Here is a 15,341-nt window from a genome sequence, read left to right on the forward strand (position 1 = left end):
ATTAAGAGATAAACCAGAAGCTTTAGAGAAAATTGAGTTTTTTCTACCACTGATTTATCTTTCAAAAAAAATAGATGTATCATCTGCGAATTGACTTATTTTGAAGTTTTCATTAAAAATTGATACTCCTTGTATGTTGTTAGAATTCTTTTTTCATAGTGTTGAGTTTTTGTATATTGGCAACAGTTGAGGTGCCAATATAAAAAGCTTAGGGGAAATAGGACATCCTTCCGAATTCCGCGTTTCACGTTCAAGGAAGCTAATATATTGTTAAGTAATGCGGTTGCTTCACTTAGGCTACTAGCACAGCGGTCCCCAACCCCCGGGCCCTGGACTAGTACCGCTCTGTGAGTCGTTTGGTACCGCAAGTGTTGAGGCTTGGGTTTGAAATTTATGGTTTTCAGGGTGTTTATCGCTTTTTTAATCGTTATTTTTATATCTTTTATATTGTTAACTCTGTTTCCCTGGGTCTTTTCCCATGTGTTATGATTAAATATTCTCTTTTTGGGGGGTACCGGTACACGTTTTATTTTATTGTATTTATCCGCGACACCTTAAAGGCCGGTCCGTGAAAATATTGTTGGCCTTAAATGGTCTGTGGCGCAAAAAAAGGGTGGGGACCGCTGTACTAGCAGGTTGCTTGTAGTGGTTTGAAATGTACCAATTTTTCCGTCAGTTTCCTTGTCAGGAAACAACTTCCTGTTCAGCTGAATCAGCCAATAAAGGTGAAAAAAGGAGTTGGTCAAAGTCAAACACATAAGAAAAACACTGACAAAAAAAGTACTTTAAACAACTCAAACCCACAGGAAGAAAATGTTCGCGAGGAATCCCTCATTCTTCTTTAACTTTAAGTTAAAAAAAAAAAAATCTATTTAAAAGACATAATTCTATACTTAGCTTGCCTTTTTTGACAGAGTTTGCCATATCACAGCATGTGTGTAAGTGTTTGGTATGTGCATGCTTCTTGTAATTCATGAGTACATGGATTTTGGGTATAGTCTATGTATGAACCTCTGTGCATAGGTTTGTTAAAGCAAAACTATGTTTCTGTCACATTTTGAGGCAGCAGCTTTTGCTTTTTTTTTTTTTTTTTTTTTTGGCTCCATAGTGAGACACACTACAATTTCATCTGCTTCACTGTACCATTCGTCAGTTGACAAATCCTTTCAATATAGTGTACCTGGTCTTGCTCGCTCATCATTTTGAAGGAATTACACGGTCTGGTGAATGTGGGAGATTAGAAAAAGAGGTGAGAAAAGGTAACATGAAAAGGGGTGGGAAGAAACAGAAAGGATAAGATGATACTGATCCTTTCTGAATCATCTTCTCATTCACTGCCATTTACCATCAGGGGATGGAGAGAACAAGAGAGGAAGGTTAAGGTGTGGTTCAAAAGTGTAAAGAAAAAAAGACGAGCATCATTTGTAGTCAAATATAGCCAAGCCTAGTCCTGCTCCTATGTCAGATAAGTCGGTCCAAAATTCAAGACAAAGCAAAAATAATAGAGTAAAAGCACACATTGCATGTTGTTGCAAACTATGTGAGTGGAGTTACTGCTGTTAAAGAATAGTGGATGGCAGGATTTTAGGAACACTTTGAAATGTTATTAAGTAAAGGGCACCATTATCACTATAACCTTTTAAGAGCAAAAGTATACTCATTGCACACATTGTCATTGTTATAAAACTTTTTTTAAGTATATTTTGTAGCCTGTCGTAGGCATGCATAGTCAGCATGGTCATTAAAAAAATGGCAGGAACACAGAGTCACACGAAGCTTCATGTTAGCCTTATGGTGATGAATTTTACATCAGTCATACTCAAGTGGACCTTCATGAACTCATGGATATGGAAAGTATAACTGCAGGGTGACACTGTAAAACAATGGTTAGTAATGTTGCATCAAAGCAAGAATGCTTTGGGTTTCAATCGCCTGCAAGTATGGAGTTTGTATGTTCACCCTGTGCCTGCATAGTCTGCCTAACTGTCACAATCTAAAGGTGTTTTGCTAGTTGGTGACTTTAAACTGGCTGTAAGTATGAATAGTCAGGCAGGTATGTTTGTTTCAAATTAGCTGACCACAGGCAGAGTGGGAGTGAGTAGGCAGGGCATGGAGGAGAAAGAGGAGCAGAAGGAAGACAAAAATAAGTAATTATTTGAACTGATAAACAGACTGAATAAGGACTTAGTTGGGACAAAAATAAAGAAAAGTAAAAACTGTATGTATGTACATAACTTTCATTCAATTATATAATGCAAAAGTACAAAACTGCTCCCTGTCATGTGTGCAATACCATGCATTAGCACAGATGAATTAGGTTTTTAAAAAATAAATTATTTCTACACACAAACAATACCATCAACTTCAACTGAAGAAGCTATTTTGGGCATGAATAAAAGTGTTTCAAAATCAAGAGATAGCAAATGAGTGGACTAGAGGGATGTGGAAATGACAGGGAAAAAGAAAGAAGAGCTGAAGGGTACATTAGAGAGCTACATCAGATGAGGGTGTAACCCATTTGTTGTCAAACAGACTGAAAAATTACAGAGAGCACCAACAGTGCCTGAGAAATAGAGTGCCTTTTACACAGAACAAGACAGAGAGACAATACAGCCAGAATTAAAAGACAGGCAGGGGCAAGAGGGGGGTGTGGTGCTTTGGTAGTCTGTATGCATGCAATACATCCACTCCTCCCTGCACGGTGTTTGTGTGTTATGTTGATTACTGGCTACTTAGAATATCAATCCTTTTGCGTTGGATAAATGGAATTTTTTTTTTTTTTTTTTTTTATAAAAAAACAACAACCTCACTGTTCTACATACTTATCTCCATGATAATGTCCCTTACGGCACCTCATACACTTAAGTTTGTGAACACAATAACTCAGGAAAGAGCCAACATAGGACAACATTTCACATTCATACCATAGGTGAATATAGCAAAAATCATGGACTTGAATATCAGTGACGTCAAGGTCAACATCAAAGTTAGAGGTCAAGTTTTCTGAAAATCTTGTAAACACAATATTTTGCGAAAATGGTCACCTAGGATTTTCAAACTTAAACCCTAGGTGTCACGGTCTGCCGAGACAGGCCGCGTGGTGGTGTGTGTGATGGACCCAGGTGCGTACACAAGTGAGTAGACGGGAGTGAACTTTAACAGAAAGTGAGCCTTTATTATGGCTGAAGACAAAGTGTACAAACACAGCAGGAATAGCGTGACTAAACTAGACTATAACTAAACTGGGAAAACTAGTACTGTGACAAACTAAGAAGACTCAGAGACTATGGTGATAACTGCAAAGACTGACCGTGAAAACATGGAGGTGGGAACAGAGACGACGCAACACAGACTGCATGAAACACACAGGCTGTATCCCAATTCAGGGTCTGCAGCCTTAAAGTACGCAGCCTCAACGATCCTCAAGGGCCGCGTACTTAAAGACCGCTAAGGCCGGAAGTGCGAGGCTTGTGAAATGGGACTGTCTAGCCTCCGTTGTGCTGCCCAGGTTGCCTAGCAACCATGATACTAACAGCTGGAAACGTTTCATACAGCTTTGTTTGACAGAAATGAAGGAGAAAATCTTTTGTTCATTTGTTTGTTTCTTTCTACATGAGCTTTGATCATTCTCTGTAAGATTAAGCTCAGCTATTGAACGGCATATATTTTAAAGTAAAGGCTTTAAAACCAAGTTAGTACAAACATCACTTATGTCACATAACTTTGCCGACATGTGGCCAACAGTAATGTTTTAATGTTCTTCGTTATTAAACATTTGCACATAAATAAGTGACATGATATTCAGTACTTAAAGTTTACTCTTCGGGCACCCCTCATCCGCCGTTTTTTTCAGCAAAATTATCCACACTATGCATTCTGGGATATATTGGGCCACGAAGTCTACACCGCCACGTCCTTAAAATTCAGGGAAATTAAGGACGCATTTGAGGGCCGCATTTTGAGCAGCCTTCAAATTGGGACAGCCTTCGTCGCGTCGCGGTGACGTAATCGGCCTTAAAATGCGGCCTTTAAGGCTGCAGACCCTGAATTGGGATACAGCCAGAGACTAAATACACATGAGGGATGATCAGGGGAAGTGGCCACACATGGGAGCACAGTTCCGGTTCAGAGGAAGGTCGCGCGCTGGACGGATCAATCGGTGGCCGCGTTACAGGCGCACTCGATGACGCAGACTGGGGCATGTTCAGAAACAGCTCCGATGATGATGTCAACGTGTTTACGGAAGCGGTTGTGGGATTCTTCGGGAAACTAGCGGATGATACCGTGAAGACAAAGACTATCACAACGTTTCCCAACCAGAAGCCGTGGGTGGATAAAACCATCCGCGACGCTCTGAGATCCCGCACCGCTGCCTACAACACGGGACTCACGACAGGGGACATGGACCCGTACAAAGCCGCGTCATATAACGTGCGGAGGGCGGTGAAAGAGGCGAAGCAGCGCTACGGGAGGAAACTAGAGTCACAACTCCAACAGAGTGACTCTAGGAGCCTGTGGCGGGGACTAAGGACAATAACGGACTATAAAGCACCAACAACCGGTATGACGAACGCGGCCGTGACTCTGGCAGACGAGCTGAACACTTTCTATGCTCGCTTCGAGGCTGCAGCTAAGGACTCCAACGATGCTAGTGCTAGCGGCGCTAACGGCTGCAGAGAGGAAGATACTGCCAGCACCGGAAACGTGCTCTTCATCTCCGAGCATGAAGTAAGGAGAGCCTTCAAAAGAGTGAACACCAGGAAAGCAGCAGGACCAGACTGCATCCCAGGTCGTATCCTAAGAGACTGCGCATACCAGCTAGCTCCTGTGTTCACTGAGATATTCAACATCTCTTTATCTCAGTCGGTGATCCCCACATGCTTCAAAGAGTCCATCATTGTTCCTGTCCCGAAGAAACCCCACCCTGCTTCTCTCAATGACTATCGCCCTGTAGCCCTCACCTCAGTAGTGATGAAGTGCTTTGAACGCCTGGTCAGAGACTTCATCATTTCTTCACTACCAGACACACTGGACCCACTACAGTTCGCTTACCGTCCAAATCGTTCCACAGACGATGCCATCTCTCATCTCCTCCACACATCACTCACTCACTTGGACACTAGAAGGGGAATTATGTTAAAATGCTCTTCATAGACTACAGCTCTGCATTTAACACCATAATTCCCTCCACACTCACCACCAAGCTGGAGCATCTGGGACTCAGCTCATCTATGTGTCAGTGGATCTCCAACTTCCTAACTGGCAGACCACAGGCAGTAAGGATGGGCGGACATGTCTCAGCCTCCACCACTCTCAGCACTGGAGCCCCCCAGGGGTGTGTTCTGAGCCCCCTGCTGTACTCTTTGTACACATATGACTGTGTGGCCACTACCAGCTCCACCACCATCATCAAGTTTGCTGACGACACCGTCGTGGTGGGCCTGATCTCTGATAACAACGAGACGGCCTACCTGAAGGAGATTAGGAATCTGGAGAACTGGTGCCAGAGGAACAACCTCCTTCTAAACGTCAGTAAGACAAAGGAGCTGATAGTGGACTTCAGCACTAAGCAGGAGAGGAACTACCAGACCCCTGTCATCAACGAGTGCCCAGTGGAGAGAGTGGACAGCTTCAAATACCTCGGAGTTCACATCACGCAGGACCTGTCATGGTCCTGTCACATCAACACCGTGGTGAAAAAGGCCCGTCAGCGTCTCTACCACCTCAGACGCTTGAGAGACTTCCAACTGCCCTCCAAGGTGCTCAGGAACTTTTACTCGTGCACCATAGAGAGCATCCTGACGGGAAACATCTTAACCTGGTTCGGGAACAGCACCATGCAGGACAGACGAGCTCTTCAGAGGGTTGTGCGGTCAGCTGAGCGCACCATCCGCTCCGAGCTCCCTGACCTGCACTCAATCTACAGCAGGCGGTGCTGGACCAAGGCCAGGAAGATCGTGAAGGACCTCAGCCATCCCAACAACAGACTGTTCTCTCTGCTGAGGTCAGGAAAGCGATTCCGCTCGCTGAAGACCAACACAGAGAGACTGAGGAGGAGCTTCTTCCCGCAGGCGATACAGTCTCTCAATCACACCACCACACAGTACTGACCCACACATACAGTTCTTACACACACACTGGACATTCTGGACATTGTTTTCACTTCATCACTTAAATCACTTTAAGCATATTTGCACTGCACAGGACATAATGTGGATTGCGCAACACTGATCACTATATTCTTCATTTCCAGTTAATACTTGTACAGCTGCTGTTATTGTGTATATATTTATTTATATTTCTCATACATTCTTATATAGTTCTATATTGTGTATTTTGTTGTACAATTATTTTATTTTCAACTTTAATTTGTATATTTTATCTTATTCTTTCCCAGTTAAATTTACCCTTCATTCTAATTTGTGTTGTACAGTTATTTCATTTTTAACCTTAATTTATATTTTATTCCTTCCTAGTTAAATTTACCCTTTTTAATTTTTAATATTTATTTCCTATCTTATTCATAGCCTTTTCCTTTTTTGTTTTCTTTAGGTCACGAGCAGTTGTCCAAGCATTTCACTACATATCGTACTGTGTATGACTGTGTACGTGACAAATAAAATTTGAATTTGAATTTGAATTTGAGCTGACACACATGAACCTAAGACAGGACAGAAGTGAAACTAAATACACTGACATTGAATACAGACTTTCAAAGTAAAACAGGAAACATGGAGATTAGACATGACATGAACTAAACATAACCACGCAGACATGACTCATGACAGGTAGACGCACGAACCAGGGAGACTGAGTACAAGGGAAGATGACAGAAACGACAACATGAACTTGGCTACATAAGACACACAGACATAAACACATGAAGGGCAAGGGAGACTTAACACAAGGGTAATATAATTACAAATGAGCTAGAATAACTTAATGAACCTAAACAAACAATAAACATGAAAATAGACTAAAAACACACTCAAAACACTGGGTCGCACGACCCAGGACCATGACACTAGGTGTATCTACAAGGAGGTTGAGGGGTAGCACTTGCAGCTGTCGGTATTTTATAGACTATGCAACAGAGCAAGTGGGTAAGCAGTGTAACAGCTTTTAGGCTGACACTCTGTTAGGCCCTTCAATTAAGACAGGTTTCCTATTGGTCAGTGGCTGCATGGATATACAATACCCATTGCTAGTGAATGTTTGGTTCCATTTGGTTCCACATGCGTGCGCGTGCACACACACACACACCCCCACCCACACACACTAATGGAGAATGCACAATATAACCTGAGTTTTTGTCTGCTTTTTTGTTGTGTTTATTGGAACGGTCAAAAGTTCAAACAACTTTGCACAAGATGAACTCAACAAAGAGGTGGCTAGTTTTGTATTATTTCTTTCCCCCCCCCCCCCCCCCCCCCTTTTCAGATGTATTAAACAATGCAGGTCTTTTTTTGTTGTTGTTAAATGAGGCTGAGCGCTGAAATGTTCAAATTAAAAGGCTCCATGTAGACCAACTGGTTTGTTGAAATTGTCACAAAGTGTCACAAAGACACTGGTCATGAAAAGCAGAGTTTTGCCTGCCAGCATCTTAGATTGCAGCTTTCTGATACTTGACACATTGTTCCAGTCAATAATAAGCCCCCAAAATAAAAGAAATAAACTCTGAAGTATATGTAGACGTACATCAGTGTAAATTTACATCAGTGTTGCCGTGGTTTCCCTTCAGGAGGGCTGCATCATTTCTCCTTGGCCTATTAATGCTTCTGTCCCAGGATGATTAGAGGCATGCTTTGTAGGGCTCATGGTGAGTCAAATTAAAGTGGTCACCAAGGCAAATTAAAAAATAATTTATAAGAAACTGTACCTTGAAAATATGCAATTCACAAAAAAACCACACGTTAACAAAATTTAGTGTCTCCATTCCTACACACTTTTACTTCCTGCCTTACTGAGATTTACAGAGCTAAAAATAGCTATTATTGTGGGAAGATCAGCTACTTACATTTTGTGTCGGTAGGCTATAAACTAACTCTTAGTCATAAAGACAGACATTGGGCTATGAGAAACTTTTATTTAAAAGAAAACAAAAATTAAACAAAAAACAACTTGATTGAGCTTGATTCAGAAGTCCCATAAGAGGCTATGGCTCATATCATAGTGGTCATCATATAAAATAATTATATGAAATAATTAAAATTATTTTACCTTGTATATCTTAGTTCACTTTGCATCCATTATGTCATTCTTCAGATTGATTGTCTACTCTGTTACTAATCCCAGCCACATGCAGAACAAGTAACAGTCTGTTATAAATCTCTGACTCAATGCAAGTCATCTCAAGTCCCTCACCTTGGCTGTCTTTCTCTATATATCACTGAAAACAAAATAATTAATAAAATTCTGCATATTTAGGAAGTTAAAAGTCACCTCATTTCACTGATTGACATGTTTTCAAAAAAGAAAACAGGTTTGAATGGCTTTAATTGACTCTTGGGTAATTAAACTGAACTCTCCACGGAGTGCGTAAACACTGAACTGCATAAACACTGAGTAGATAATGAGATTTTAAAGCATTACCTGAATCCCTTAAATAGACTATCATATTTGTTCAAATGAAGGGTTCAATGAACCTAACCAGTCTCACAGCGGCTGTGAATAAATCACCTCTAAATGCTTTCAGTTCTTGTTGTTAAGACATTAAGTTGTTATGTGCTGCAGGGCATTCCTCTTTGAATGGTGTGTGTGTGTGTCTGTCTGTCTATATATATATATATATATATATATATATATAGACAGAGATATATATATATATATATATATATATATATATATATATAGACAGAGATATATATATATATATATATATATATATATATATATAGACAGAGATATATATATATATAGGGGTGCAACGATACTCGTATCGATATTGAACCGTTCGATACAGTGCTTTCGGTTCGGTACGCATATGTATCGAACAATACACATTGTTTTTTAATTTATTTTATCAACTTTTCTTCTGACAATGCTGTCTGTGTTGAGCGCTCAGTGGATCTGCGTTCGACTACTCCGCCTAGGCTGCAATGTCGAGTGCAGATCCACTGAGCGCAGCGCAAGCTAGCAAGACAGAAGCTAAGCTCGTTGCAACATGGCAAATTGAACCTGCCCCACCCTCATTCAGATCTGGCGTTTGAAACTGTCTTGGTTTTCATGTGAAGCATGACCCTGATGGTAAGTGCGTCATGGACAAAAGTAAAACAGTATGTCGGATGTGCCACGCAATGCTCAATTGGTGGGAACATATATGTGTGTATATACACATATACATGTGTATATACGTACATGTGTATATACGTACATGTACATATATGTACATGTACATATATATGTGTATATATGTGTATATATACGTATGTGTATATATGTGTATATATGTGTATATATACGTATATGTATATATATGTATACCTGATTTTAGTCTGTGTCTGTGCCATTACCTGAAAGTAAATACATTCATTAAAAGATAAATGAATAAATAAACTGAAGCCCAAAGCTGGGTCTCTGACAATAGCCGGGCATGGTCACGACAAATAAATAATGCTGTTCCTATACCACTGTTTCCTTAACTTGAGGGCGTTCTGTTTACTAAAGTAATAGAGGTGTTCATTTGAAATGGTTACAAAGTGTGAAGTTGGAGACATGTTTTAGTTATGTAATTTATTTTTTGTGTGTTTTTATTTTGCAAAACTTTAACACAATTAGTGTGTGGCATTACTGCTTTTGATTATTCCTGTGCATGTGGTTAAGAAAGATTTTCCCAACTCAAAAAACCCCCCAGAAAATTTACAGCAGTTCTGGAGTTTGTGCATTTAAATGTTTGCCAAACGTTGTGTATGTACTGTATGCACTCAGCCATTCTCAAACTCATGTAGAATTTAATTTGAGGATTCACCAGATCTGTTATTTGGAAATGAAAGCCTGTCTGTAATTGAAGGCTGATTCATATGTAACCTGTTATTTCAGAAGCTGGGCTAAACAAATGTATATTAAATGTGAATCAATATTTTATACTTACATGAGTGCAAATACATAATTTCTGTCATAATGTTACAGATGGTTATTCTTGTATAATGATGATTTTAATATCCGTGTTTTCAAATGGGTCCATGAACATAGTCGGCATATACTGCTGTGCACATCTTCATTCTTGTTGAAGAAGAATGTTATCACATGTATACCCAAGCTATTGATCGATTGAATATGTTATTTTTTATGTAACTTGTCTATATAGAGTGGGGCCGCATGTCCAACTTTTATTTACCACTCTACTTAACTTAAATCATTTGTTTATACAAGACAATGTTTTAACCTAATTTGCAGACATGGCAGTCTTAAAAAAGAACCCAAAAAACCCTCCAAAAAGCAAGAAACTAATCCATCAGATTAATTGGAGCAGTAGTAGACTGCAGTTGTACCAGACGCTCCCCAGCATGAACCTGCCTAAATTTATGCAGGCAAGCCATTGTGAGACTATTTAAAAAGGAGAAAATGTATGTGTCAGCATGCTGTGCACCAGAATGGCACCAGCGATCATATAATATTTTTTTCTTGTGTATTTAAAAAAATGAAACAAAAGTAAAAACAAGAAATATTTAAAACAAAAAATGTTAACACGGGTTTCTGTATATTAGGCATACTCCACAGATTATGGAGTATGTCAGGGTGAGGGTTTCTATGTATTGCACTGAGCAGCAACAGATAGACCTGAAGCAGAACTGAGCAAATGACTAATATTATGTTTTGACCTTTTTGTGGGATTTTGCTTGAAATATAACCATATAATATTGCAAACCTTACAATATAAGAGAAATTTAGTTAATGGCACCAAGTACATTGATCTATTATATAGATTATATAGATCAGAGAATGGGATTTAGTTTTTGGGGGGGTTGCTTTTGTTTGTTTTTTGTTTTTTAAGTAAGAGAAAAAGTTACAAGATGTGACTTCTGCATTAGCTCATTTAAATGTCTTTGTTATCTCAGCAACATGAAGACTAAAGGTTGCTGCTTTTATACCCCAAATCACTTTGAGGTAAATCCTTCTGATTAACGCACACTCACACAAAAGCCACGCAAAATGTCTCAAAAGGCTGTTCTCTCTAAACAGTTTAATTTACAAACATTTACTTACGTGTTTTGTGGACACCTGTTTAGCTACGTACACTGAAACATGCACACTCTGTTCTGCTCCGCACATTAATGAATTAAACAGCTACATTTTAATACATCAGGTTAATTGGAAGTGCCCAACCATGGATTGAAGAATGTTTTATCCGCCAAGCATTGACTTGTTTTGTGCTTAAGGGTAACATGTAGCAAGTGGAACAATGGTATGGATGTGTTGGGGTTTTTTTGTTGTTTGGAGGGGGGTTTTTTTTAGTTCCGGTAATGAAAGAAAAATCCCCATTGGATACTGACGCACCTATTAGTTTCAGTGTGTGGTTTCCCAAACTTTCTAGGACTTGTTTAATTTGTTTTGTCATTGTGGCAGGTTTTTTTCTTCTTCTTTTTTTAACCCTTTCATACTGTTGTGTGTACTTAACGAGCTTAACTAATAGTCTCCTGAAAATGTGAGTGGGCTTCTTAGTGGGTATTAAAATGAAGAGCTCTACAGTTAACTGAAAAACACACCAGAAGTTCATTCAAAAAGCTTATGTAGGTGTAAGGACAAAAGGCAGCTAGAGATTGTTTGTCTTGCATATCCTGGTCTGAACTATATCTTACAGAGGTTATCAGTTGAAACTCATGTGATGGGTCAATTATCAACTTAGCAAGCAAAAGCTTTAACCTTTTAAAGGGGGCAAATCATGGGTTTAAAGTACCCCCGTCATCTGAAATGGGTTTATCACAGTGTAAGTGTCAATATATCTGGCACAGTGCCCATCTAATAGGTAAACATGATATTAAGAGTCTACAGTATGTTCACAAATGGTGTGTTCTATAGTTGTCATTTTATTTTTCATTTTGTATATGAGTATTAGGTTAGTATCATCACCAGCAAATGCAAATTGCTTTTTCTATTGACACAAAACAGGGAAGTTAGGGAATGGTGAAGGTGCAAGCCACTATCTGCTGTTCTGTTGTCTATGTGGAGATGTCTGAGGAGGGGCAAAAACCTCAAAGAAGTACAGACAGCAGCTGCGGTGGAGACTTTTCGTTGTTTTTAACACTCAGCTTCACTTCAGCTCTTTGTATGTTACAACTTCTCTCTTCTCTGCCACTGATGGATGGACTAATAACAGCACTAGGAAGAGGAGACTACAGACCAGATGCACCACATATTTTTGCCACTGCCCCAGAGCCGTTCACTGCAAGTAGACAGGCAGTCCGAAGTTATCCAAAGTGCTACCACTGCTGAACCAAAATTCCCCTTCCAGTTTCAAATGTACTGATTAGGAATGTAAGGAAAATTTCCAAACAGTTTCCCATTGTTCTAGTACATGAGCTTTGTTTTCTAGTCAGCAAGAAAAGAATGCCGAAAATAATTTTAAAAATCCTAGCTAATGGAGAATAACAGGTTTATACCGAAAACAAAAGGATCTGTTTCAGCACTGAGGCCTCATTGTTTTTATCTGCTTTCAAGTGCAAAAATTCTTCACTTCTCTCCACTGAAGCAAGAAAAAGCTGTCCACCCTCTACTCCACCTCTTTTGTCATCTTCTATTCATCTTTCCATACTTATTCTTGTCTGATAGAAAAGGAATGAACACTACACCAGTCAAGTGGAAAAGCAGACCCTTGATCTGCCTAGACACTGATAATCTGCAGGGATTCAACAATGTTAAACACTCTGAAAGACTTTCTCCCTTCTTCTGTTTGTTTCCTTTCCTCAGACCCTCATTTTGTCTGCTTCTTTTTCTCTAACAGACAGATGTTAGTCAAAGTAGACCTCTGACATCTTAGCACAGGAGCTGGAATCCCAGCATTTTGCTTCGAATCTCAGTGAAGTATGAGCTTCAGCGGGGACATTGATCCAAGCATATCATCAGGTTTAGATGGCTATAAGCTATAGCGGAAAAAAGATCAATTTGTTAGATGTCGATGATTCTGATCATAAAGTGTCTGAAATGCACAGAAATCAGGATAATTATAATTTTTGTTTCTGGAACGGTTAGATTTGATGACCCTGTACTATTTCCATTTTGTTTTTTTATTGTTTTGTATTCGATTCATTCTGAAAGATTTTAAAGTACAATTAATTCAACATTTAGAGAAGATTGTACTGAAGTGGGAAGTTTAGCTTTGGCAGACTGCATAAAACATACCAATTCTCATTCAGAGCAATCATATGTGTATGTGTGTGTGATCGGTAATGTAGGTTTAGGTTGACCTCTCTGCCCACTGCATGAAAAATGTACCCTTTCTATACACCTACACACCACATGGATAATTCCTCAGGCTTGAGTCATATGAACAAGCACATTAATGAATTCTGATCTAGAAACATACTCAAGCAACACACATTTATACAATTAAATACAATTACTTCTCCACTCAGATCCCCACTTTCTATTCATTTATTAAAACACTAGTGACGGGTCTCTTAAAATCCTGTTCGTCCTGTCTATGATGCATTTTATGCCACCCTCAGAACGTCACATTGGGAAAGATTTTACTCAATTATTTTTAAGGTTTATTTGCTTGTCTAGTGCATTTATAATACACTGCCAGCTGGTAGAAACGCTCCATGGACACTGCAGAAAGAGTATACAACTGCTGTCTGGGAACACAACTGAAGTTAGTTTTAAACAGGCTAAACTATGAATGTGGTTTTATCTGATGATTCAGTTTAGCCCTTCAAAGAACTGGTAGCATTACTGTGTGGTAATACAAAATAATTCCAGAACCACAATCCCACCGTGTCCTTTTGTTTATTATAGAAGTTTTTGAGTTTGTTAGTGACTGAATTACTCGCTGAAAAGAAAATTCTTAACTGACATTGTTTTCTTCTCTTTCTCTTCCCCCCCAGAGTTATATTCATGGCAGCAGTCAGGCACAGTTTGTGGCAGAGTCTCACATCATCCTTCTTCTGAGTATCCTTTAATTAAATTGTTCTTGTTTGTGTGTCACATGTTGCAAAATGCTAATCATCTAGAGTAATATATCTCCATGAAATGTCCAGCAGCTCATCTTGGCAGCAGATTCCTTTAAATCACCATTTCCTCACCCACAGCACCTTTGAGAACTTTTTATGTTAAGGCCTTTCTGTTGGACTGAAGAAATTCACAATACAAAGACAATGGGTTGTCCTCTTTTCAACTTTTCTCCTTGCCTGATTTGTTCCAAATTCCAACAGCTCATGATTGAGTGTGTCTTTGCATGTATTTTCTTGGGGTCTTGTTTGGCAGGATATATTTTTCTGTTTGTATTTGTTTACTTCTGTCTGCTTGTATACCCATGTGTACTTGCAGTGGGGCTTCTGTATGTGTGTGGGTAATGATACCATTCATTCCTAGCTGTTCTGTTCACCCCCATAGGAAATAACAGGTCCAAGGTCACACCTGCTGCAAAGCTATATTTATTTGTCCATGGTCACACAGGGTTTTGTTGGGTTTTTTTGTCAATCTTCTGCCCATCTGATTACACCTAAATGAAACATACGCACCTGCTGAAATGGTAACACAGCTACCTTTGTTGTTAATGCAGGTGGAGTGAGCACATTTTATGAGCATCATAGAAGAATGTAATCTTGCTTAATCTTTAATTTATGCATGCGGAAACAGTTACCACATTAAGCTACAAAACCATACTCAATTAAATGTTTCCTTGATGGTATTATTTATTTGTAGACTGTCTAGCATCTTGGTGGTTATTAGTTATACTAAAGTTGCAACTAATATTGGTGCGAATGAAGTGTTAAACAAGTGTTAATTTGTTATGTTTCCAGGGCTTTATATTGTTTATCAAACATGGTGTGACTGTTCAAAATGACATTTTATATTCTTTAAACAAAGCAAATAATTTAAAGGTAAAAATATCCAACAAACAAAGACCTGTTTTAGTTGTGTTTCTAAAGCAGCTCTCCTACAGGTAGCTACTGCATAGTTAATATGCTTTTTATTTCATAATCTAAGGTTCACATATTCATAATGTTTGTTACTATAGACTGATGAGGGTGTAGGATGCCTGCAGGCCAAGGGACTGTTTTGTTTTTGTTTTTTTGTTTATTGGTTTGTTTTTTTAATAGTTTCAGCCCTGCTACAGTCTTTTTCAAGTTCAGTTGCTCCTTGTAAGAGAAAAAGCTGTGGTTGCTTTGACATGATGGAAA

The 15,341-nt window shown here is 39.1% G+C and overlaps 1 protein-coding gene across 2 annotated transcripts in view; it reads left to right on the forward strand.

The window, feature by feature from the left end:
- The window catches only part of LOC308394738 (dolichyl-diphosphooligosaccharide--protein glycosyltransferase subunit TUSC3), a 76,956-nt gene that overhangs the window by 47,459 nt on the left and 14,156 nt on the right, over positions 1-15,341 (forward strand). For both annotated transcript variants that reach the window (XM_080879203.1, XM_080879202.1), the window contains one exon: positions 14,043-14,106. In XM_080879203.1, the coding sequence (XP_080735329.1) occupies positions 14,043-14,106 (64 nt within the window). The remainder of the gene's footprint in view (positions 1-14,042; positions 14,107-15,341) is intronic.

This window comes from Rhamphochromis sp. 'chilingali', assembly GCF_963969265.1.
Source record: "Rhamphochromis sp. 'chilingali' genome assembly, chromosome: 4".
In the NCBI taxonomy this organism is placed as follows: domain Eukaryota; kingdom Metazoa; phylum Chordata; class Actinopteri; order Cichliformes; family Cichlidae; genus Rhamphochromis; species Rhamphochromis sp. 'chilingali'.